General features: G+C 40.9%; 1 protein-coding gene across 2 annotated transcripts in view; it reads left to right on the top strand.

The window, feature by feature from the left end:
- The window catches only part of Tubgcp4 (tubulin gamma complex component 4), a 31767-nt gene that overhangs the window by 3125 nt on the left and 2450 nt on the right, over positions 1 to 26192 (top strand). The window contains exons 3-15 of one of the 2 annotated variants that reach the window (XM_057781965.1): positions 1779 to 1901; positions 2233 to 2286; positions 2821 to 2877; positions 5025 to 5104; positions 11355 to 11556; positions 13915 to 14080; positions 14425 to 14549; positions 20295 to 20345; positions 20659 to 20764; positions 21942 to 22049; positions 22749 to 22887; positions 24146 to 24323; positions 25721 to 25855. In XM_057781965.1, coding sequence (XP_057637948.1) covers positions 1779 to 1901; positions 2233 to 2286; positions 2821 to 2877; positions 5025 to 5104; positions 11355 to 11556; positions 13915 to 14080; positions 14425 to 14549; positions 20295 to 20345; positions 20659 to 20764; positions 21942 to 22049; positions 22749 to 22887; positions 24146 to 24323; positions 25721 to 25855 — 1524 coding nt within the window. Of the gene's footprint in view, positions 1 to 1778; positions 1902 to 2232; positions 2287 to 2820; positions 2878 to 5024; positions 5105 to 11354; positions 11557 to 13914; positions 14081 to 14424; positions 14550 to 20294; positions 20346 to 20658; positions 20765 to 21941; positions 22050 to 22745; positions 22888 to 24145; positions 24324 to 25720; positions 25856 to 26192 lie in introns of both variants that reach the window. The other variant, XM_057781964.1, reaches the window with a different exon arrangement.

Genomic DNA, 26192 nt, shown 5'->3' with positions numbered 1-26192 from the left:
AAGTGAAATAACAGCCACACTAAAACCCTTTCTTTTCATTTTGTGATAGATGAAGACTCATTTCAGTTTTCTGTACTACCATAAGATCAGAACAAAATGGACTAATTGTAAACTGTCTGCTCGTGTCCATGCTATGAACGTTTATCTTTAGGAACGTCAGGATCCTTCAACTAGCATCTTCTGGCTGGTGACACTATGCTTTCTAACCCCTGACCCCAAGCTGCTTTAGCACATCTGATGCTGAATTCTGTACTCTTGCCTACCACTCTCAAACCTGGTTACCCAGATCTCTACCTAGCAAGAGGGGCTGAGCATCCTTCATAGACTCCAGCTAACTTTAACCATTGATTCCTCATATAAAACTATATGAGAAGTTTTATGTGAAACTGACCAAATTCCCTAGACCCCTCCCTCCAAAGAATAAGTGATAAAGACTACTGAGAGTCACTTGCAGACAAGCCCAGCTGCCTGGAAATCAGCAGGGACCACATAACTTGAAGAGTTCCTGAAAGACAAGTCATATTGTATATAATGCTTCAGTGAGTCTCACAACCCCCAGATTGGCTTTCAGACTCACAAGATACTGGGCTTTTTGTTTTTGTATTTTGTTTTTTAAGATTTACTTTTAGTCAGCAGTGGTGGGAAATGCCTTAAATACTAGCACTTGGAAGCTAGAGGCAGGTGAATCTTTGAGATAGAGGTCCACCTGGTCCAGAGTGAGTTCCAAGACAGCCAGAGGTACACACAGAAACCCTGTCTCAAGCCGGGCGGTGGTGGCGCACGCCTTTAATCCCAGCACTCGGGAGGCAGAGGCAGGCAGATCTCTGGGAGTTCGAGGCCAGCCTGGTCTACAAGAGCTAGTTCCAGGACAGGAACCAAAAAGCTACGGAGAAACCCTGTCTCGAAAATTCAAAAAAAAAAGAAACCCTGTCTCAAAAAACAAGACAAAAAAAAAAGCTATTCCGTGTGTATGAGTTCTGCTTGCTGCACATATGTGTACCATGTGCATGCCTTAAGCCTGCCCATGCCAGAAGGTATTGGTACCCCAGGAATACAACTTAAACCTAGTTATGAGCTACCATGGGAGGAATCACCTTAAGACAGGAAGTCAGTAACTCAGAATAGCTTCAGGAAGTCCCTGAAGCCGAATTCACTAGGCCCCTTCCTCTGAAGCAGCCAGAAAGAAGCAGGAAACAGCTGAGCTGCCTAGAAGAGGTTCAGATCAACTGAGCTACGTGGACAAAACAGTCCAACCTGTTAAGCTGCCTAAAGGCTGCAGAGTGTGCTCCAGTTCTCAGCTTTTTGTCACCCATGGTAGTGTGGGGTTTGGTGATACAGCTATCTTTGACATTTCTACTCCTATAAGTAATATCTCATTCATATTTCTGTCAATAACCCCATGAAACTGGTTAACCAAGTCAGACATCGGTAGTATCTGTACTTTGTTCTGTCATAGGCTCCCTATCCGGGGTGAGTAGGTGGGTGGGTGTGGGTGTGAGTGTGTGTGTTGCATCTCCTCAGGAAAAGTCTTGTCACAAAACAGATGCTGGGAACCAAACGCTACAGTAAAATCCTTCTCCATACCATGGGGCCAGTCATTTTGGCGTTTCTTTACTGCACCCCTTCGCATACACTTATCTTCAGTTGTTTTTCCATTTTCTCTTGCTAAAACACGGCTTTGATACAGGATTATTTAAGTAAATACAAGTACTGCTAATTAAAGAGTGTCTTCCTCAGGGTCTGAGCTGAAAAGTTGACTTCTCTCTGTTTATTGGCAGGATCACCATCCATCCCAGCAGGGCCAAGGCGGGCTCCATGGAATCTATCTGAGGGCCTTCTGCACGGGGCTGGATTCAGTTTTGCAGCCTTATCGCCAAGCCCTGCTTGACCTGGAACAAGAGGTGAGAAGGAGGTAATATAGAAAACAGTATCTTCGGGGGATTGTAGAGAAGAGCATATTCCTGCTCTGAAGTGGCCTTTGATGAGGTCAGGTAGTTAAGAATGAACAATTTCCTGTGTGACTGAAGGATACAGTATTCAAAGTGGCTCCAGAGTGGATTTGTGAGAGCCTTAGTTTTGGATTATTATCTAAAAAGTAAATCTATAATCTATTAGTTCTTCAGAGCTCAAAATGAACATTGAGCTCATTGTCACATTGTCTTCTAATTTTTATAGAGCAAATTAATTCAAGTTATTTTGTGTGGAATTCTGATGACTGTGCTTTTATTACAGTTCCTGGCTGACCCACATCTCTCCATATCACATGTCAATTACTCTTTAGATCAGGTATGCATCGGAATGCTAAAATGCTTCAGAATGCTAAAATGCTTGGAGTCTGTTGCTCTCCCAATTTGTGGAACTATATTAAATGTTCTTTTCCTGAAGGTATCAGAGCCAAAAAATTTATTTTGCATGTTATATTGCTAGATGAGAACTGCTTTAAGAGTGTGGTGTACGTGGCATCTACCTGTCATCTCTGCTCAGGAGGAAAGGGCTAACCTGGTGTACAAGTTTGCTTCAGTGAGCTCTGGGCCAGCTAAAAGAAAAAACCAAACAACAAAGAGTTTCACATTTAATTACTTCTTAATGTAATGTGAATATTCTCCCATTGACATGAATATTGGCAGTGGCACCAGACTCAAAATTAGAAAATTTCTTCTGTCCTCCATTTTCCTATCTGTAGCCAATCCTGATGTCAGATTGCCTTGGGGTACTGGATCTTGATACTGCCGTATTATCTTGGAAGCAGAAGTGTTTCTTGAGTTGATATTTTTTTTATCCTGTATTTGATTCATACCCCTAAATTTCTCTACTTTGCAGTTCCAGCTCCTTTTCCCCTCTGTGATGGTTGTAGTGGAACAAATTAAAAGCCAAAAGGTAAGAACTTTTCTTCTGTGATAAGCTCCAAAGGAAAACTAATAATGCTGTTTTACAGTCTTTCTTTAGAAGACACTTGCTCTTAATATTTTTTTATTTATTTAGTCAGCATTATCCCTTTGCTTATCATATGAGATGTCAGAAATTCAAGAACTTAAGACATTATTCTTTCTTTAAACACCTTGTGATTAATAAAGCAGAATATCCAGGTGGTGGTGGCACATGCCTGTAATCCCAACGCTTGGGAGGCCAGCCTAGTCTACTTAGTGAGTTCCAGGGCTACACAGAGAAACTCTGTCTCAAAAAGCCAACAACAGAAAAGCAGAGTATGTGGATCTACCTAAGAATGTTGCTGAGGTTAGAGAAAATACTCTGGTTTTGTGGAGGTGAGAGCTGGCTGCACTAACGTTTTGGAACCACTGTATTTGGTTAGGAAATTTACTTCTTACAAAAGAAAGAAGGTGGTTTCCCGAGTGTGAATAGAGATGGCACTTCCGTTTCCTGACACCCAGACTGAAATAATCACACAGAAACTTATTAATTACAACACTGTTTGGGCGATGGCTCACGTGTATTTCTAGCTAGTTCTTACATCTTAGATTAACCCATTTCTATTATTTTATATTTTACCACTAGGCTTGTGGTTTACCACTAAGGTTCTGATGTCTTTCTCCTTTGGCACCTACATGGCGTCTCCTTGACTCTGCCTATTCTCTCTATATATCTCTGTTCAGATTTCCCACCTGGTTTTCCTCTGCTGAGCCATTGGCCAAAACAGCTTTATTCATCAATCAATAAAAGCAGCACATATACAGAAGGACATCTCACATCATTTCCCTTTTCTGTCTAATTAAAAAGGAAGGCTTTAACTTTAGCATAGTAAAATTACATGTACAAAACAGTTATTAAACAAGGATTATAGCTAGGATATTTAGTCTATTTACATATGGCAAATTAAGGAAAATATCATTGTGAGCCTAAAGTTTTATATCTAATTTATCTTTTATCAAAACTAACGAAAACTATAATTATAACTATCTAGTCTTCAATTCCATCAATGACCCCAGAAGGATATAATATTACCTAAGTAAGCAGGAAGTATATTGTAAACAACTTCCAGAACTCTAGAATTGGCAATCTCACTGCCTGGACAGTCACACAAAGTTTTTCTGTAACATTGGAGCATTCATCTTCAATAGTAACTAGCAGACTTTTCCATGAAGCAGGAAATTTGAAAGACTGTTTGCTTATATTGGCAGTTTGCAGTCACTTTCTTCTGTATCCTGCAGAATGTCTGGGGCAGTTTCCTCTGTGAAGCAGGCATCCTGAAGGACCATCACATCTTTTGGAAAGTTTAGCAGTTTTCTTTGGGTTCTGCATGTCCTGTTCATACAGCATACCATAAAGCAGTCCAGACAAGAGCAGTTTCTTGTCCAAATGACTAGCCTTGTCACACTAAAGGAAAATTCTATAATGAGTTTCTTTTGTGTCCATCAATTGTTGCTGCCAGAAACAGACATGACTCACTGTCAAGAAAAGTCTAAGTTCTTAAAACCCTTTAAATGCCATTCTTGCATGGTCTTTGCTTCAATTCCTGCCTTAAGTTCCTGCCCATACTTGCCTTCATGATGGCCTATAAACTATAAGCTGAAATAAACCCTTTCCCCAACAAATTGATTTTAATCATGATGTTTTATCATAGCTTTAGACCTAACTAAGGGTTTGGAGAGAGAGCTCAGAAGTTAAGAGAACTGGCTGCTCTTCCAGAGGTCCTGAGTTCAGTTCCCAGCAACCACATGGTGGCTCACAACCATCTGTGATGAGATCTGATGCCTTCTGGCTTGCAGGCACAAATGCAGGCAGAACATTGTATATATAATAAATCTTTACAAAAATAACAAACTAAGAAACCTAACTAAGACAACCAGTAACACTGATGATGGGGAGGGGAGGGGAGTCTGTCTTTGTAAACCTAACTAAGACAACCAGTAACACTGATGATGGAGAGGGGAGGGGAGTCTGTCTTTGTATAACTATATAGAATTCTTGTGAGAGACCATATCAGCCTTCTCTACTGGACTGTGCTTTCTTGGTTGGTATAGAGGGAGTTTATGTAACCTAGAGTGACAAGGCTCTGCTTTCCACAGATTCATGGCTGTCAGATCCTGGAAACAGTTTATAAGCATAGCTGTGGGGGTTTGCCTCCAGTTAGAAGTGCACTGGAAAAGTAAGTCATGGCTTTCACCAGTATTGGGGTAGAGGAGGGAGTCGAATGATTTGTCATGTTTTATTTCCAGGTCATTTCTGGTTTTCCTGTGGGAAATCTTTAACTAGGATAGAAAAACCCCAGGGTTGGGGAGATCAGTAAATAAGTAAACTCCTTGCTGTGCAAGTATGAAGACTTCAGTGAATCCCTAGAACCCACTTAAAAAGCCAGGTGTGGTGACTTGGGTCTGTAGTTCCAGCACTGGGAAAGAGGGAACAGGATCCCTGGGGACTTGCTGGCTGCCAGGCTATCTGAATTGCCAAGCTTCAAGTACAGTGAAAGATGTTTCAAAAAAATAAGGTATAGAATTACTGAGGAAGATTCCCAGCATCAACCTTTGGCCTCCACGTGCACATACACATACGTACCCCATATATACACACGTTTATATGTACACATACCCTATATATATGTACACATATACCCTGTATATACACACATGTGCACACACATGCCATACACACACCATATATACACACATGTATATATATACACATACTCCATATATACACACATACAGACAGACATGCCATACACACATGTACATGCACACATACCTCATATGTAGATACAGAAGAGCCCTAGGAGTCACCAGACGTAGTGGTATATGTTTATAATCCCAGTACTTGGAAGGTAGAAGCAGGAAGATTAGGAGCTCAAGATCATTCTCAGGTATGTGGAAAGTTTAAAGAGGCCTGGGTTGAAAGCTAAGAAGGTAAAAGAGGGGAGAGGAAAGAAGGGGGAGGGGCAGGTAAAGTGGTGGTGTGGGGAAGAAGAGTAGCCAGTATTTTTCACATCAAAATCCTTAAAATTTTTATACTTTATATCCTGTACTGTCACACACTTAGAAATTTTATTATAACAAAAGTACTTATTTAGTCTCTGGATTTATATACATGTGTGTGCAGGTACATGTGCCCTAAGAGGCCATTGGAGAATATCTAGTGTCCAGCTCTCACTGTCCAATTTATTCCCTTAAAACGGGTTTTCTCACTGAGCCTGACTAGCCAATGGACTTACAGAATCTGCCTATCTCTGTACCCCAATGTTGGGGTATAGTCGTGCACAGCCTATACATAGGTGTAGGGAATTAAAATTCTCCAGTCCTGTGCTTGCCTAGTAAGTGCTCTTACCCACTGAGCTATCTCCCCAGCCCAGTAGAAAAATTATTTTAAAAAAAGAAAATTATTCGTAAGCATACTCACATTGTATTATCCATCAGGGAATTAGAAAAATTTTCAGGAGTATAAGGAAACCTAGGGCTGTTAGATAACTCTTCTGATAAAAGGGTTGACTGCCAAGCCTGACAATCTGTCACTGGAACTCATATGATAGAGGAAGGGAACCACTGCAAATTGTGCTCTGACCTCCTCATAGGTACAAGGTAAAGACATGCCAGCACACATGTACACACACATACAAATACATAAATGTAATTAAAATTTTTAAGCTAAATATTCGCTCAAAAGACTATAAAGTTATTAAAATTATAAATGCCAAAATAATATATAAAATCTTTTTTTTTTTTTTGGATTTTTCGAGACAGGGTTTCTCTGTAGCTTTGGAGCCTGGCCTGGCACTAGCTCTTGTAGACCAGGCTGGCCTCGAACTCTCAGAGATCCGCCTGCCTCTGCCTCCCGAGTGCTGGGATTAAAGGCGTGTGCCACCACCGCCCGGCTGTCTTAAAGTTTTTATTATATAACTCTTTCACTTGCTTGGTTAGAATTACTGAAGATATTTTATATTATTTGAGGCTATTGTGAAGGGTGTTGTTTCCCTGGTTTCATTCTCAGTCCATTTGTCATTTGTATATAGGAGGGTTACTGATTGTTGTGAGTTAATTTTGTATCCAACTACTTTGCTTCAAGTGTTTATCAGCTCTAAGAGTTTCCCTGTAAAATTTTTAGGGTTATTTATGCATGCTATCATATTATGTGAAAATAAGGATACTTCGACCTCTCTTTTTCCAGTTGATCTCCTTCAGTTGTCTTACTGCTCTAGTGCGGCTCTGCTTCTTCCTCCTTTGGATTGTTAGCTGCATTGGCCCACTAGGGTAAAGGAAACGGAGCAGGGAACAGGGTTCAAGATGGTTGTAGGTATGAATGGAAGCAGCCTTCCAGGAGATAGACTCTGATGAATCAGCTCAACTTTATTCCAAAGTATAAGGAATATAAAGGATTGAGAAGCCTAGGCACAAACCCTAATTTGCACTAAGTGGCACGCTCCTATCACGAGGCTTTTAGTACATGGCAGTAGGGTCCTATCAAAATGGCTTGAGCACTTGTCTAATTACCATATGGGTCATCAGTGGGAAGAGCGTTTGCAGGGAGTTCTGTGTGGGGGGTGAGGTGGGGGGTTGCTCCATGTTGCTGAACTTAGAGAAAGTTGCCAGGCTATGGTAGACTGCAGCCTCCGATCAGCAGGGCCTCCCAGCACTCTAGCTGAGATTTTGGGTACAATAATGAATACGTATGCAAAGTGGACAGCCTTGTCTTTTTCTGATTTTAGGGGAATTGCTTTAAATTTCTCTCCATTTAAGTTGATGTTGGCTATGGGTTTGCTGTAAACTGCCCTTATTATGTTGAGTATGTCCCTTATATTCCTTTTCTCTCCAGTTTTATCATGAAGGGGTGTTGGATTTTGTCAAAGGCCTTTTCTGCACCTAATGAGATGATCATGTGGTTTTGTTTTTGTTTTTTATTATTATTATTATTTTTCGAGACAGGGTTTCTCTATAGTTTTTGGTTCCTGTCCTGGAACTAGCTCTTGTAGACCAGGCTGGCCTCGAACTCACGGAGATCCTCCTGCCTCTGCCCCCCAAGTGCTGGGATTAAAGGCGTGCGCCACCACTGCCCGGCGATCATGTGGTTTTTGTCTTTCAGTTTGTTTATATAGTGGCTACATTTATCAATTTATGTATGGTAAACCATCTCTGCATCTCTGGGATGAAGCCTACTTGATCATTGTGGATAATCTTTTTAATGTGATCTTGGATTCTTTTTTCAAATATTTCATTGAGAATTTTAAAATCTATATAACGGAAAATGATCTGTAATTCTCTTTCTTTGTTGGGCCTTTATGTAGTTTGGATATCAGTTAAATATGGCCTGCTAAAACAATTTTGGCAGTGTTCCTTCTATTTCTGTTTTGTGGAATAATTTGAGGATTGCTGACATGAACTCTTCTTTGAAAGTCTGGTAGAATTGTTCACTAAAATCATCTTTCTCTAGGCCGTTTTTTATTTGGGAGAATTTTAATAATTGTTCTATTTCATTAGGGGTTATTGGTCTGTTTAAATTGCTTATCTGATCTTGATTTAACTTTAGGAAATGTTATGTGTTGAGAAAATTACCCATTTTTTTAGATATTCCTAATTCAGTGGATTACAGGTTTTTAAAATATGGCCTTATGGTTATCTGGATTTCCTCAGTGTCTGTTGTTATGTCCCCCTTTTCATTTCTAATTTTGTTAATTTGGATATTATCTTCCTGACTTTTAGTTAATTTGAATAAGGGTTTGTAAATCTTAGATTATTTTTTCAGATAACCAATTCTTTGTTTCATTGAGTCTTTATATTGTTTTTGTTTGTTTCTGTTTCACTGATTTCATCCTGGGTATGATTATTTCTTCCTGTCTACTTTTAAATGTAGTTTCTTATTTTTGTTTTAGAGCAGTGGTTCTCAACCTGACAGTCACAACCCCTTTGGGAGTTCAAATAACCCTTTTATAGGAGTCGCATGTCAGATGTCCTGCATAGCAGATATTTACACTACAGTTCATAACAGTAGCAAAATTATGAAGTAGCAACAAAAACAATGATTTGGAGTCACCACAACATGAGGAACTGCATTAAAGGGTCTCAGAATTAGGAAGGGTGAGAACCACTGCTCTAGACTTTCAGCTGTGCTGTTAAGTTACTAGTATGTGATCTCTTCAGTTCTTAGCGTTATGAACTTGCCTCTTAGAACCACTTTGTGTCCCATAAGTTTGGATGTGTTGTGTATTCATTTTCATTTCAATTCTAGAAAGTCTCTAATTTCTGAGTTAATAACTTTCTGTTTATGTTGTTGTTGATACCGAGTTTAATCTGTAGCGGTCAGATAGGATGCAGGGTTTTCTTACAATTATTGACAAGTGTGAGGTATTGAAGTTTTACTCTATTGGGGTGTGAGGGGTCAATGTGTGACTTAAGCCATAGTATTCTTTTATGAACTTGGATGCCCTTGTGTTTGGTTCATAGATGTTAAGAATTGCAGTGTTTTCTTGGTAGAATTATCATTTGATGAGTACTTAGTGTCCTTTCCCTATCTCTTCTGATTGATTAGTTTTGGTTTGAAGTCTATTTTGTCAGGTATTAAAATGACCACACCAGCTTGCTTCTTAGGTCTACTTGCTTGGAATAGCTTTTCTCATCCTTTTACCCTTAGGTGATGTCTGTCCTTGATGTTAAGATGTGTTTCTTGGGTACAGTAGAAGGATTGATCCTGTTTGCACTTCTGTTCTGGTAATCTGTCTTTGAGGAATTGAGACCACTGATGTTGAGAGATTATCAATGAATAGAGTTTGTTGATTCATGGTGATGGGTGTGGGGAGGTGTTTCCCCTCTTTCAATTTATTGTCTGGAATTATTTATTCCTTGTGTCTTCTTGGATGTAGTTAACCTCTAGGTTGGAGTTTTTACTCCTAGCTCCATCAATAAGAGAGGAATTGTAGGTAGATATTGTTTAAATTGGTAAGTTTTTTTTTCCCCTCTATCTATGGTGATTGAATGTTTTGCTTGGTACAGTAGTCTGGGCTGGCATCTGTGGTTCCTTTGGATTCTATACAAGTCTTCCCAGGCATTTCTACCTTTTAGAGTCTCCTTTGAGAAGTCAGGTGAAATTCTAACAGGTCTGCCTTTATAAGTTAATTGTTCTGTTTCTCTTGTAGCTTTTAATATTTCTTTGTTCTGTATGTTTAGTGTTTTGGTTATTGTGTGCTGAACTTTATTTTCTGCTTTAGTCTATTTGGTGTTCTGTATACTTCTTTGTTGTTGTTGTTGCTTATATTTTTTCTTGTTGTTGTTTTGAGACAGGGTTTCTCTGTGTTAACCTGGCTGTCCTGGAACGCGCTCAGTAGACCAGACTGGCCACGAACTCAACAGAGATTCACCTGCTTCTACCTCGTGGGTGCTGGGATTAATGGCATGAGCCTGCTGTCTGTATAATTCTTGTACCTTGATGAGCACCTCCTTCTTTAGGTTAGGGAAATTTTCTAGTATATTTTTGTTGAAAATATATTTTCTGTGCCTTTGACCTGGTTACTTTCCCTTCCTCTGTTTCTGTTATTCTTGGATTTGATCTCTTCATGGTTTCCCAGATTGCTGGATATTTTATGCTAGGAGTTTTTAGATTTAACATTTTATTTGACCAAGGTATTTATTTCTTCTCTCATGTCTTCAATGCCTGAGATTCTGTCTTCCATCTCTTGTATTTGGTTGCTGAGGCTTGTCTCTAAGGTTCCTGTTTGAGTTCATAAAATTTTCATTTCTAGATTTACCTTAGTTTATTGATTCTATCCACTTTCTTGTCTTACATAGACTTTCTTGTCTTCCTTCCGCTGTATGTTCGTGCTTTCATAGATACCATACTCATAAAGGCTGTTTTAAGGTCTTGCTCTTGTGCTTCACGTACGTTGCAGTGTCAGGGCCTGCTGTGGTGGGCTCTTCTGGAGAAGACTGTCTTGTCTGTTTCTGTGTTTGCTGCTGCTGCCCGTCAAACCTCTCAGTATCCATTCTCCAACTGTCTTCCTGCATTGTATTGAGTTATAATACATTATTCTATCAACTTGGTACTCACATATTGAATCTTTTTTCTTACAATGTTCCAAGAAGAATATAAATTCAAGGCTGTTTTAAGCAAAATGTGACTCCATTACATCCACTTCTATAAGACTCATCAGTTTTAAAACTTTTACAAAGAACGAAATTTTTGTTCTAAAAGAACATTTCCTGAGCTTAATCAAGTATGTAGTACAGGTTGGACTTAATCAGTCTGTCTGTTAGCAATTAAATTAGCACAGTTATTTTTACCTTGTTTCCCCCATGACTCACCACACTCTCAAGTTTTGTCTGTCCTCTCAGAATTTCAAGCATAATCTCTGGCAGTGGTGAGTCTTGGTATTCTTTTAAGGGGACTGGTAACGGTAAGCTCTTGCTTCCTTCTCTCCTCAGAATCCTGGCTGTCTGCCATGGAGTCATGTATAAACAGCTCTCAGCCTGGATGCTACACGGACTTCTTTTGGACCAGCATGAAGAGTTCTTTATAAAACAGGGTCCGTCTTCTGGTAATATCAGTGTCCAGGCGGAAGAGGATGAAGAGGATCTGGGTATTGGAGGACTGACGGGAAAACAGTTGCGAGAACTGCAGGACCTGGTGAGGGCAGAGCAGGAAGCCCAGGGCAGGCACTGGTTAGACACCTGCTGACTGCCTTCCGTGAATGGATCACTTAGAAACACTGGGTTTTCTCTTAGTTAGAGACTACAAAATAGAAAGTGATTTTGAAATCCTTTTTTTTTCTTTCTACATTACGTGCATTTGCAAGTATAGTGATAAGTTTATCTCTGCAAATATGAACTACCCTGTAGCTTTTCATGTGGTGTTGAGTTATAGACTCCTCAGAGTCTTGTATGTCCATATTCATTTGTTCATCTGTTGGCCCATTTCCCTTGTTAGATTCACTGAATGTCTATTATGTGCCCAGCTACAGAGACAAATGTAGTTCTTATCCTTAAGAAGTGTATAATTGATGGGAAATAGAGAAAAGTGAGCAGTTACATTACAGTTACCACAAGCTCTGCCAAAGAGTGTAGCTATGCTTTGAAGATCTTGAAGTAAGGTTTTAAACTAGAGAGGACTTTTCAGTATTTCTAAATTGCAGTTTGGTAAGACAGGTCACAACATGTCCAGGGATTGTGTATAATGGTAAAGGCTATTAAGAACAAGGCTCATTGGAAGAACCATGTGAATCTCAGCGGAAATCGTCAGGTAAAGCTCAAGTATTTGGTGTGTATGGTAGAGGATTAAGGGAGGTGGCAGTAGATGAAGGTGCTGAGTGAATCAGTAACAAAATCCCGAGAGTCCTTGTCACAAAAAGAGTTCAGACTGAATGTGAAAAGTGCTAAGTATGAGCAATTGGATAACTTCAGGAAAAGAGTGACAGACTTTATGATGTCATTTTAGGTGCGATGTGGGAACCAGTTCTTAAAGACTGAGATCAGAAGCTGAGCGTGGAGGTGCATATCAGTTCCTTATAGGACAGGCTAGAGCAGAGGGAGCACCATTAGTTTAAGGCCAGCCTGGCTGACAGAATGAGTGAAACCCTTTCTCTCCCTGTTCCAAATAACAAAAAGATGGATGTGGTATTGCATAGCAGTAATCTCAGCATCCAAGAATCAGGGGCAGAAGAATTACCCCAAGTTTGAAGCCACCCCAGTCTACATAGGGATTTCTAAATCAGTCTGAGTTACAGAGTGAGACCCTGTCTCCAAAACAAAAACAAAAATCAAGAGCAGAGGCAAATAGACTAGTTAATAGAGGCTTGGGGATTCTTAGGTAAAAAAAAAAAAAATCATTCCAAGCATGGACACAGTGAAGGTGGGGGCAGACAGAAGCCTGAGAGGTGTCTAGAAAATGGAATCCATAGCCCTTTAGAGACTGGCCATGAGTCAAGAGAGAAGTTTAGCCTTTAGCAGTTAGGCGCTAAGTGAATAGTGATGACAGGCAATGTGTATTGCTGGTGTTTGTTTTTGTGGGCTCAAACCTGAGGCCAGGCAAGTACTCTGCCTTTGAGCTATATTCCCAGCTCAAGGACTAATCTGAGATGTATTGAGTTTAAGGAGTCTGTGGAAAATGTCCAGTGGGCTCCGCCTGGAAGAGTAGTATAGCTTGCTCTGAAGCTAAGCACGGAGTAATCAGCAGCAGCTGACGGGAAGCTGCAAGAGGTTCTCTGTACAATGTCTAGTAGAAGGTCCACAGCATTTATAGTTTCAGGCCTGTTAAAGCAACCTGCTAAGATGCCCAGTGAAGCCACATAAGATGCTTCTCTGAAAAATGTAGATCAAGAGAGAAGAGTCTGAGATAGGTCTTGACAGCGAACACACAGACATGAGGCCTGGAGAATTACAACCAATTCATGGAATTGTGCAAATGAGGAAACTAAGCATCTGCCCACCTGACACAGTAGTAAAGCCTTATATTTAAAAACAGTGCTAAGCTGAGGATTGACTCCATAGGTCAGAGTGCTTCTGCAAGTGTGAGGACCTGGGTTCAAATTCCCAAAACCCATGTTAAAGCCAGATGCTATAGTGTGAACACCTGTAATCTTAGTGCTCCTGCAGTGAGATGGAAGGCAGAAACAGGAGAATCCCTGGAAGTCTGAAGGCTAGCTAGTTTGGCATCACAGCAGAACAAGGAGATCTTGGTCTCAAGAAAGGAGATAAGGACCAACACCTGCAGTTGTCCTCTGACCTCCACACGCTCTGGCCCATGTGTGCCCACACTGACATGCATTGTGTACACAAAAGTAAATTAAAAACAAAATAAAAAGAACCAAAACTCAGTGCTTTTCATCATGCCACTGTTCTCCATGAAAACGGAGTACGTTTCCAGAACTGTGATTTAAGAATTGTACAACTTCAGATCTAAACCCTGCTTGCCAGTAACATAGATCATGGGTTAGAGGAGCTAAGACCTATCGTCATACTTCATGTGACAGGCTATTTCCTTGACTAGCGCCTAATTGAAGAAGAGAACATGCTGGCCCCGTCTCTGAAGCAGTTTTCCCTGCGGATGGAGATTTTACCATCCTACATTCCAGTGAGGGTTGCTGAAAAAATCCTCTTTGTTGGAGAATCTGTTCAGATGTTTGAGAATCAAAATGTGAACCTGACGAGGAAAGGTAAGAATCCCCTGTGGGGCTGGAGATATAGCTCAGTGGTTCAGAGCACTGGTTGCTCTTTCAGGGAACCCAGGTTCAATTCCCAGCATCCACATGGCAGCTCACAACTGTCTGTAACTCTAGGATCCAACATCCTCACACTTAATGAGCTTATGATGTATGTATACATGTATACAAGCAAAACACTAATAAAAAGATGAAAGAACACCTTAAAAAAAGAATCCTCTTGTTCTGTTGGCACTAACCCAAAGCATGTTGGGTTAGAGTGACTGCCATGGCAGCTGTGGCCAGACCACCCTGTCTAAATGGCTCCTGTCTGACAATAGCGCCTTTGTACTCCACAGGCTCCATCTTGAAGAACCAGGAGGACACTTTTGCTGCAGAACTGCATCGGCTCAAGCAGCAACCACTCTTCAGCCTTGTGGATTTTGAGCAGGTGGTGGATCGAATTCGCAGCACTGTGGCTGAGGTGTGTCTTCTAATATTGTTCTAGAAGAAATGAGTTTAGAGAGAAGTAAAGGGCAAGAAGTAGAAAAAAGAGAAAGAGCTCTCTGTGGGGCTGCAGAAATGGCTCAGTGGTTAAGAGCACTGGATTCGACTCAGGTTTGATTCCCAGGACCCACATAGTAGCTCACAACCATCTGTAATTCCAGTTCCAGGGGATCCAGTGCTCTCTTCTGACCCCTACAGGCACTAGGCAGACATATTGTATACAGATACACATGTAGGCAAACACCCTTACACAGAAAATAAATAAAAACTCCCTTTGTTTTTAAAATAGAAGTAGAATTCAGCCTTCTGCAGGTTTGTTTCAATTACTAATTTAATTGACTAACAGGGAAGCTTTAGTTATAATTTCTAACATTCATGAGTTTGGGTGATGAAAAGTGTGTGTGTATGTTGTGTTTTAGTATCAACCACGTATTTCACTTGTATAAAGGAATTTTAGGAGGATAGCCAAGCAGACACAGTGATGGTCCAGCCCTTGAGACAAGTAAGTGGGAAGGGATGAATGAGTAGGGCTTCTAGGTGCTAGTACTTCCTGAACTGAGGGCACTTACATTGGTGTGTTGGTTATGAACTTCAAGATGAAAGCTTATGATGTATGTACTTAACTGTATATATGTTACTATTTTCACAATAAGGATTTTTAATTTGTGTGTATGTAAGAGTTTTTATTTTAGTTATATCTTCAGATTGTTGTTTATTTAGAGAAATAGCAGTGCTAATTTATTGATGGCAATCTTACAGATTTTCAACTTGGCTGTAGTTGGACTTTTCTTTGGGCTGCCAACCAGCTTCCAAATAAAGACATGGGAACTTATTAATTGTGAATGCTTGGTCTTAGCTTAGGCTTGTCCCATTCGCTCTTTTAACTTAATTTAACCTGTTTCTAGTCATCTATATTTTGCCTCAGGGCTTATTTTTCTTTCATTCTGTATGTCTTACTTTCCTGCTTCTTCCATGTCTGGCTTACTGGTCCCTGGGGTCTCCCTGGTATCTTTTTTTTTTCTTTGCTCATCCTACATTCTTCCTCCTACTTACTCTCTCTGCATTGAAGTTCTGCCTGTACCTCTTCCCTCATTATTCGCTATTCAGGTGCCTTAGACAGGCAAGATAAAATAGCAACACATCTTTATGTAACTGAACAAATGGCAAACATCTTTACATAGTTAAAACAAATATTCCACAACATGAAGGTAGTTTGGTTTTTGTTTTGTTTTTTTTGTTTGTTTGTTTGGTTGGTTGGTTTTTTGAGACAGGGTTTCTCTCTGTAGCCCTGGCTGTATTTGAATTCACTCTGTAGACCAAGCTGGCTTCAAACTCACAGAGATCCACCTGTCTCTGCCTCCCAAGTGCTGGAATTAAAGGCATGTGCCAACACCGCCTGGCATTCTATAACTTTTTTTAAAAAAAAGATTTATTTATTTATTATGTATACAAAGTTCTGTCTGCATGTATGCCCGCATGCCAGAAGGCAGCACCAGATCTCATTATAGATGATTGTGAGACACCATGTGGTTGCTGGGAATTGAACGCACAACCTCTGGAAGAGCGGCCAGTACTCTTAACCTCTGAGCTATCTCTCCAGCTCAATATTTTTAAAATGTATTAAAGATGACATCATCTGAAAGTAATGTTTTATAATAATTCCTCCAGTGTTTAAACCCTTTCCCCCCTACACTGTTGCTTCTTTTCATCTAGAATCTCTAATGATGCATTAGTCTGCTTGGCTTTGTTTGTATAAATTGTGTCAAACAATAGAGGTGATAATGGATGTCTCTGATTTCTTTTTTTTTTTTTTTTTTTTTTTTTTGGTTTTTCGAGACAGGGTTTCTCTGTGGCTTTGGAGCCTGTCCTGGAACTAGCTCTTGTAGACCAGGCTGGTCTCGAACTCACAGAGATCCGCCTGCCTTTGCCTCCCAAGTGCTGGGATTAAAGGCGTGCGCCACCACCGCCCGGCTTGATTTCTTGACTCTAGAGATTATACAGCTAGTTACTGCATTGCTATGACATTTACTGTAGGCTTTTAGAACAGAAGTTTATTAAAGAATTCTCTTGCCGGGCGATGGTGGCGCACACCTTTAATCCCAGCACTCGGGAGGCAGAGGCAGGCGGATCTCTGTGAGTTCAAGACCAGCCTGGTCTACGAAGCTAGTTCCAGGACAGGCTCCAAAGCCACAGAGAAACCCTGTCTCGAAAAACCAAAAATAAATAAAGAAACAATTCTCTTCCTACTTGACGGAGTTTTTATCTTAAGGGATGTTCAGTTTTATCAGCTGTAGACTATTATCTGTCTTGTTCCTTTATTGTTGTTGTTAAAAAGTTAATATTAGGAATTGTTACTGAAAGTGTGACCCTCTCTAAAAAGTGATCTAAGCTAGGCTTTCTTCAGGAAGAAAAACTTTACCAGTTGAGTAGGTTTGAAACTAAATTTACCATAAAATTTCTTCTTTCGACTTTGGGGGCTTATATGAAGGGACCAACAGGCAGCACTGGGACTCTGAAACATGGCTGGGCTCGGTGGTTGGCAAAGCCATGTCTGAGTGAGCCTTGGAGACTCATGCTGCTGTTGAGCGTAGCCTCTGCGGTCACCACATCCCTCAGAATCTATAGTTGTATGAAGGCTCTCACTGGGCAGTGTTCTGGTACTGACAGTGACAGGGATGGATTTTTTCCAAGCATTGCTGCTAAAGAAGATTAATGATTTAAGCACCACCCTTAGAAAGAATTGAGACACAAAATTGTTAGTAAAGTTAGGTTAAAGTGTTTTTGTTAGTGGCTTTGTGGTGGAAAAATCTTGGGGAACAATTTAAAATTTAGAAAGGCACATAGTTGAGCAAGGGACTCGTTGAGGTCAAGAAACAAGAACAATGACAGCCTGGCTATTGCTGACAAACCTTTCCTGCTAGGATGGGTTGGTGATCAAAAGTGTTGATTACTTCCTTGTACCCATTTCTGCCCAGAGCTACTTGATATAAAAACTGTTGATGAGTGGGTCTGCACCCTGAGGATTTAAAGTAGAGATGACTGATTACTTTTCATATATTAAAGTTTAGATTTGTAGCCGATAACTGATTACTTTTCATATATTAAAGTTTAGATTTGTAGCCGGGCGGTGGTGGCGCACGCCTTTAATCCCAGCACTTGGGAGGCAGAGGCAGGTGGATCTCTGTGAGTTCAAGGCAAGCCTGGTCTACAAGAGCTAGTTCCAGGACAGACTCCCTGTCTTGAGAAACCAAAAGAAAAAAAAAAGTTTAGATTTGTAATTCTTTAAAGATGTCTTGATTGATTCTTTTTTTAAAATGCAGCCTGCCAGCGAAAGAACTAGCTGAGAAAAATACCTTGCTTGCTTACATGTTAATCTAAAATAAGTTGGTTCAGTATGAATGTATGTGGGTTCTTGAAACAACTTGTAATGTGTAAAATGTTCACTCATGTAAGAGATATAGAAAACATTGTTTTTCACTTGTATTTATTGTAATCATTCACTTGGAAATAGAATGTAACCACATTGTATTTTTTTTTTTTATTTTTTTATTTTTTTTTTTATTTTTCGAGACAGGGTTTCTTCGTAGCTTTTTTGGTTCCCGTCCTGGAACTAGCTCTTGTAGACCAGGCTGGCCTCGAACTCACAGAGATCCACCTGCCTCTGCCTCCCGAGTGCTGAGATTAAAGACGTGCGCCACCACCGCCCGGCTCACATTGTAATTTTTATATTGATTGAAAGATTTTGCTGGGGAAGAGAAGCTGTAAGGGAGAAAATAAAGACATGAGAGAAGGAAAACACCAGGAAAGATGTAGAAGGAAGTAACTAGGAGGAAGACATTTAGAGAGACAGAAGGGAATACCAGGGTAGAAGAGCAGAACAGAAAGAGTAGAGTAGAACAAGCAACAAAAAGAATAATAAAATAAACTCATCCTTGGGCCATCAGAAAAGTCCTCATGTGTCTGTTTGTCTGTCCAGTAGTTCTGTCTGCATCTTTTTAGTTTCTTAGACATGCTGAAGGCTTGCCATTCATTAGCACCCTAAGTGAGATCCGGGTGTGTTTGAGATATGCGTGTGTGTTTAGATTTTACTCCCGCAGATAGAAAAGTCAGGTTGACTCCATGTACTTCAGTCCCTGGGCTTCTGAAGGCTGGTGCTCACACAGCAGTGTGTAACGATGTTGATATTCTGCAGCACTTAACTATCTCAGGTAGATTTAATTTTAAAAATACTTACTTGTCTGAACTGTTTTGTTTATTTAAATTTTGTCTTTTAAAAATTATTTTGTGTGTTTGTGGTATATGTATTTATGTTGCCTGTGTGTGCACACACACATGCACCCCAGAGGTCAGCCTCCGATATCTTCTGTTTTCACTCTCCACCTTACTTTTTAGGACAGCGTCTCCCACAAAACCAAGGGTTCTCCATTTAGGCTAGACTGGCTGCCAGTGAGTCCCCAGGCCCTACTGCGAGCTGTTTCCCAGCATCTGCTGTAGGCATGAGCACTCTACCCAGCTTTTGCATGTGGACCTGAGACCTGAACTCGGTCCCAGTGCTTGCTTAGCTTGCTTTCTTCACGGAGCCATCTCACCAGCCCCCATTTTCCTCATTATTGTTTCATCTTTTTAGGCTTTTATTAAGATTAATAAACTAATTAGAGCTAGCTTTTGTTTCTTATTTTCCCTTAATTTATAAGTTCTTTAGGTCATTTTTACTTGTCTTTCATTTTCTTCTTATTTAAATATTAAGATATACTAACTTGAAAACTAAACAAATTATGTATATGTGGACAATTATGTAGTATTTAGGGCTTTTGTTTATTTATTTTTATTTTATGTGCAATGGTGTTTTCTCACGGGTGCCAGAATTACAGACAGTTGTGAGCTGTCAGGTGGGTGCTGGGAATTAAACCTAGGTCAGTGCTTTTAACTACTGAGCCGCTGTCTCTCCATCCTCTCATGTAGTATTTCAATGCATGTAGAGTTGTATGATTTTTTCTTACATATTTGGGTGTTATGCCTGCATGTATATCTGCATTACATGCCCACCCGCCTGGTGTCCTCGGAGGCCAGACAAGGGTACTAGAGTCCCTGGAACTGGGGTTATGGATGGTTGTGAGCCACCTTGTGGTTTCTGGGAATCAAACCCATATCCACTGGAAGACCAGCAGTACTCTAAGTACTGCTAAGCTATCTCTCCAGTCCTTTAAAAAGAAGGGGGGAGGGGGATTTTGCTCCATAAACAAGATTGGCCTGGAACTTGGTGAACATTTTCCTGCTACAGCCTCCCAGTTCTGGAATGACAAGCAGGTCTTTTTTTTTTTTTATAAATTGTGATCAAGAAGGGCAGGTGGTGGTAATGCGTGCCTTTAATCCCAGCACCCTGGAGGCAGAGGCAGGCGGATCTCTTGAGTTCAAAGCCAGTCTGGTCTATAGAGCAAGTTCCAGGACAGCTAGGACTACACAGAGAAACCCTATCTCAAAACAAAACAAAAAGTTGATAAAATTCACACAAACAACATTGTAGATATTTTAAAATGATATCCAATCCAGTGATTTTTAATTTCACAGTTGTATATGCAGCTGTTACCATTAATTTCAGCACAGTTTTATCTTACATAGGTTTTTGTTTTGTTTCTCTCTAACTATCTGTTCATTCCTAGGGTTAACTGAACTTGGGTTCACTGTAATGAACTTAAGTGTTTTTGTTCTAATCTCATCACAGCACCTCTGGAAGCTAATGGTCGAGGAGTCAGACTTACTGGGTCAGCTGAAGGTAATAACTCTTGAGGTGATTGTGGAAAGCACTCTTGCCTAGACTTCCATGATAGGCTCACTTATTTACGCAGGTGAGAAATCATATGTGATGCTACAGAGCTTCTGTACTCCATAAAGATTCACGTTCACTTGCCTCTGTTGTGCTCTGAATGCCATCAAACACAGAGTCCTCCCGCAAGGCTGCTCTGTATGCTTCTTTCTAAATACCAAGCCTGTATCCTTCAGACTGATAGCATCTGTCTGATTCTTTCGGGTAGTAAGGGCCTCCGGGCTCTGATTTACTCAGTTGTACATTGAAATTCTTTCCTCAGATCATTAAAGACTTTTACCTTCTGGGACGAGGAGAACTGTTCCAGGCCTTCATTGACGCAGCTCAACACATGTTAAAAACACCACCCACTGCAGTGACAGAGCATGGTAATTATCCTGTGGCCGAGAATAACAACTTGCTCAAGTTACAGGGTGTTTCTTGGCTGATGTTGTGTGCTGTATGTTGTTGTGCACAGGCCAGAAGGGCGGGAACTTGAGTCACAAGCATTTGTGAGCTGCATATGGGCGTGTGGAAGAGAACCTGGGTCCTCTGCAAAAGCAGCCAGTGCTCTAGCCACCTCAATCTAACCTGGGAAAGTCTAGTTAGAGCTAAAGCTCCCTTGTGCTTGTGTTGTAACTGGGTCTCAGAACAAGTAAAGAACGGTCTTCAGTACTGTTAAGACTTTGCTCCTTACCTTTGTTAAACACCCCCCCCCCATCGTAACAGCCCAGCCTGGTCTGTAGCAGCAAATTAAAGAAGTCTAGTGAAGTGCTTTATTTTAATTGGCCCTCCCCAGGTCACATGGCGATCATTGTGACAATGAAGAAGTGAGGCCTTAGTTAATGGCTGCCTCCTTCCAGACACAAGAAGAGAATGTAGGAAGAATCCAAGCCAAGAAAAAGGAAATAAGAGGGAAAATGGAGACTAGTGTTTTATAGTTTAATGAGACAATAGATATCTACTGTACCTTTTGTTACGGATATCAGAAAAGCCAGTTCAGACTCATTTAAGCAAATAAAGATAGAAATTATTGATTCTCATACTATCTCAAAGATAATTAGGTAAAACTTTGTCTTCTTGGCCAGCAGAACAGGCTCCAGCCCATTGGTTCTTGACCTTCCTAACCCTGTGACTCGTTAATACAGTTGTTCATGTCGTGGTGACACCCAGCCATAAAATTATTTTTGTTGCTACTTCATAACTAATTTTGCTACTATTACAAATCATAATGTCAGTATTTGATATGCAGGAATGGTCATTCAACCAACTGCTGCACTTGCTATATTTAAATGTTACTAAAACTGATCTCAAAAGAGCTACATTCTTTTAGAGTCTGAAGAGAGCCTCTGGGCTGGCTTGGATCAGATCAAGTCTATGTGTCAGCTGTCAAGATCCATTTGATCATGCTGCCTCCCCAAAAACTGGATGTTGCCAACCCCGCTGACACTATAGGAACTGTACTAAGCAGGAGTGATTCTCAGGATTGTTATAACAAGGACAAGGAGACATTAATGCTGGTCAGACAGAAGCCACAGATGTTGCTTTCCTATGTCTTTGTTGCAGATGTAAACGTGGCCTTTCAACAGTCAGCACACAAGGTGCTGCTAGATGACGACAACCTTCTCCCTCTGTTACACTTGACAATCGAGTATCATGGGAAGGACCATAAAGGTTTGTTATTCTCCACTTGCCTCCTCTCTGCATCTTCTAGTTCTGGACCTTAGGGATCACCTAGTCTAGTTATCTACTTTTGTACAAGAACAAACATAATTCCAGAAAGGTTCAGCTCCTCTATCCATAGGTTGTAGCATGAATAATAAAAACCCAGAGACAGATACTGGGGTTCAACCTGAAGATCAGAAAAGCAGAGCAGCCAGCCACTGGCTCTTACCTCTACCTCAGACCGAAATGGTGATCCTACCTCCAGGAATCTCAAAATAAGAATGAACTGAGACTTGTTTCCTCCAGTCTTATATTTGTCTCTAGTGTTGGAGTTAAAGGCGTGCACCACTACTACCAGGCTTCTGTGGCAAACTAGTGTGGCTACTGGGATTAAAGGTGTGTGCCACCACTGCCTGGTCTGTATGCCTGACCAGCATGGCTGTCTTACTCTCTGATCTTCAGGCAAGCTTTATTTATTAAAATACAAATGAAATATCACTTACAATAGGTTTTTGAGATTGCATCTATATTTTTGTCTAAAACACATCTCAGAAAAGCCCTCACAGAAGTTTCCTCCCCTCTACCTTTGTTGCCTCTAAGTGCTGCTATTTAACACCACTGAGGCCTCATTTTATGTGTGCAGTTCATCTTGGTCTCTCTGGTTTTAATTAACCAAGGTATTTTTCATTATCTTCTTAACTGTAGCAGATGCCACCCAGCCAAAAGAAGGGCACTCTCGGGAAACGTCCCCACGGGAAGCCCCTGCTTCCGGCTGGGCAGCTCTAGGTCTCTCCTACAAAGTACAGTGGCCACTACATATTCTCTTCACCCCAGCCGTCTTAGAAAAGTAAGTATTTTTGAGTTTTTCCCAAGTAAATATTTCCCACCTCATATCCAAGGGAAGAAGTAAGTGAACAGGAGTAAGATGGGTAGAAGTGAGCCAGTCATCCAGCTGGTTTCTACACTAGTGAGCCAGAGGTTCACACTTGCCTGTCTTCAGGAGCTAGACGGGTTCTAGTTTTTTGTTGTTATGAAAAAGACAAGATAAAAAGCAACTTGGGAGGAAAGGACTTATTTGGTGTATATGTCTAGATAACAGTTCTTCATTGAGGGATGCCAGCCTAAGGAATTCATGGAGGAACAGAGGCAGAAGCCACAGAGGGGTGCTTCTTATTAGCTTGCTCCTCAGTTTGCTCAATTTACTTTGTTATACATCGCAGACCCACCTGGTCAGGTGTGGTATCACAGTGCACTGGGCCCTTCCACATCGGTCATGAACACCAAGAACACACCCCACAGATTTGCCCACAGCCCAGTCTGACTAAAGCAGTCCTTAACTGAAGGTCCCTGTTCTAGGTAACTCCAGCTTGTGTCAAGTCAACCAAAACTAAAACAACAAACAGCAGCTCACATTAATAAGTGAGGTAACAGCCCTGAAACAATAGTTCCTTGGGATGAGCACCTGCCAATACACAGTGGGACCCGATATCCCCAGGAAGGAGATGAGAAAAGCACACTACACTCTGAGAAAGGATGAGGAACCCCATTCTCTGTGGCTACAGGAATGAGGAAGACATCTCTCTTCAGCCTTCCCCCGTCTAGCTTGTTCTCCACAGCATGCCTACTGTTTTACAATAATGAGAAACTGGGCAGACTGGGCATAAGCAGGAAATGGTGAGGCTGTTGGAGGATTCTGCAACAGGTTCAGAGCTCACAAGGTGTACAGGCCTTATCCAGAGACTCAAAGACTTAACAGCTCACAGATGCCCACAGTCCTAGTTTGAGACAGGGTGTGTGTGTGTGTGTTTATAAAATTTAATGTTTTTAATATAAAATAAAAATATTTTAATATTTAAACTTTAAGGTATTTGGTTTTTAATATTTAACAAATATTTTAATGTCTTTTTAATATGTGTGTATATGGGGTATGTGTGATGTGAATGACTGCAGGAGCAAAAGAGGACACTGGCTCTCTTACTGAGGCTTAGTTATTGTGTTGTATAGCTGAAATTCATTTCATTTTCTCACCACTCTTCTAGCCTGCCTGTCTTTGTGTGAAGGGATGTTAGATTGAGGTTCATATCTCAGTGATGCTTCTGTCATAGGTACAATGTTGTTTTCAAGTACTTACTGAGTGTGCGCCGTGTCCAGGCTGAACTACAGCACTGCTGGGCTCTTCAGATGCAGCGCAAGCACCTCAAATCTAACCAGACAGATGCAGTCAAGTGGCGCCTAAGAAATCACATGGCCTTCTTAGTAGATAATCTTCAGTACTATCTCCAGGTATGTTCTGAGCGGTTTATGGAAGAGGTAGGAAAAGAGCCTAGAGAACACTGAGATGGGGCAATTCTGTATCTGGTAAAATGCTGCAGTTGGAGAAAATTTAGGAGTTACATCACTAGGTATGTTTCTTGGCATTTTAAGGGGAAGTGGATATCCATAGATAAAGGGATTTAGGCTTCAGGATACTTGTTTGCCAGATATTTTGGAATTCTCACGCATGTCCAGTCTTTTGACATTGTAACATGACATCATTTACAGAGTTCACACCCAAAAACCATGCAACAGTTACCACGCCCCTTCCCTCCCAAAAGAATCTCATTTTAGAATTTTGTGCTGCCCCTTGACTACATGTAGTCCATACCTGTCCTTGGCTACATGTTCGACAAGCTTCTTGTTGCTAACCATTTCGGTCAGTGGAAGGGATGAGGCGTGAGTGGATTAGGCCGGGGTAGGGGAGAGTGATCTGCAAAGACATTTGAAGCTATTAAAAATTACACACCATGGAGCTGGAAAGATGGCTTAGCAGTTAAGAATGCTAACCACATGTGCAAAGGACCCAGGTTGGGTTCTTAATACCCACATGGTAGCTGACAACATCAGTAGCTCTAATCCAATAACTGTAGTCCCAGAGGATCTGACACCCTCTTCTGACCTCTGTGGCACCAGGTATACATGTGATATACATACACACATGCAAGCCAAACGTGTAATATATATATTTGCACAACCATGACTGGGAATATAGCTCAATTGGTAGAATACTTACATAGCATACAGGAAGAGTATGATGGCACCAGTCTATAATCCCAACACTTGAGAGGTAGAAGCAAGAGAATCAGAAGTTCAAGGTCATCCTTAGCTATACAGTGAGTTTGAGGCTAGCCTGGCCTACATAAGACCCTATCTCAAAAACAGAAATTATACAGTCAATCAGACCTGTTGACATACAACTATAACATCCACACTGGGAAGTGTCAGGAAGGAGAATCATAAAGTCTGGACAATAGCAAGACCCTATGTCAAAAGAAACAGATGACAAGGTATGAGGTTCAGTGCTACAGTTTCTTCTTGCATACACAAGGCCCCAGCAACACACACACTTTACAAGGCTCAGCAATTGAAGTATGTCTTTGGTCAGCCTAAAGTGGCTAGAAGGAAGATGAGGGCTGGTGAGATGATTGAGTGGTGAAGGCTAGAGCCACCAAGCCTGATGACCTGGGACCTACATGGTAGAAGGAGACTGGAACAGACCCTGGAAAACTGTCCTTTGCCCTTCACATGTACCCTGCAGCATGAACAATTCACACACACACAGTCATACTAAAAGGTTTGAGAAGAACCATAAAATAGAGCACTCAGGATGTGCCAGGTGCTAAAACAAATTATCTGTCTGTCAGGTAGATGTGCTGGAGTCTCAGTTCTCACAGCTTCTTCATCAGATCAATTCTACGCGGGACTTTGAGAGCATCCGATTGGCACACGATCACTTCCTAAGCAATCTTTTGGCACAGTCCTTTATTTTGCTGAAACCTGTAAGTAAGAGCGGTTGGTTTCCAGAGAGTACTTCTAATATATTCCTTCAGGCTCTTGGAATTGACAAAATATGAAACTTATTAAGTCCTTGTTCAATTCCATTTTTACAAAATAAAGAGGCAGCAGTAAAAGGGAACTGAAATGTTGTACCATAGGGTGTGGTGAACAGGTGTAGATAAAGAACTAGGTATTTAATCCCCAGGAGAAATGAGTTACAGAAGTCTTCCTGACTCTACAGCACCAGGATCAACCAATAATTTGAAAGTTTTCTTCATAGGCACATAGTGTCTTATCATTCTGAGTGTGTGTCCCATCTGCAAGTACACACATTTAGCA

This window comes from Chionomys nivalis, chromosome 9 (genome assembly GCF_950005125.1).
Source record: "Chionomys nivalis chromosome 9, mChiNiv1.1, whole genome shotgun sequence".
Taxonomy (NCBI): Eukaryota; Metazoa; Chordata; class Mammalia; order Rodentia; family Cricetidae; genus Chionomys; species Chionomys nivalis.
The sequence above is the reverse complement of the archived record's forward strand: the minus strand, read 5'-3'. Positions and strand labels throughout refer to the sequence as shown.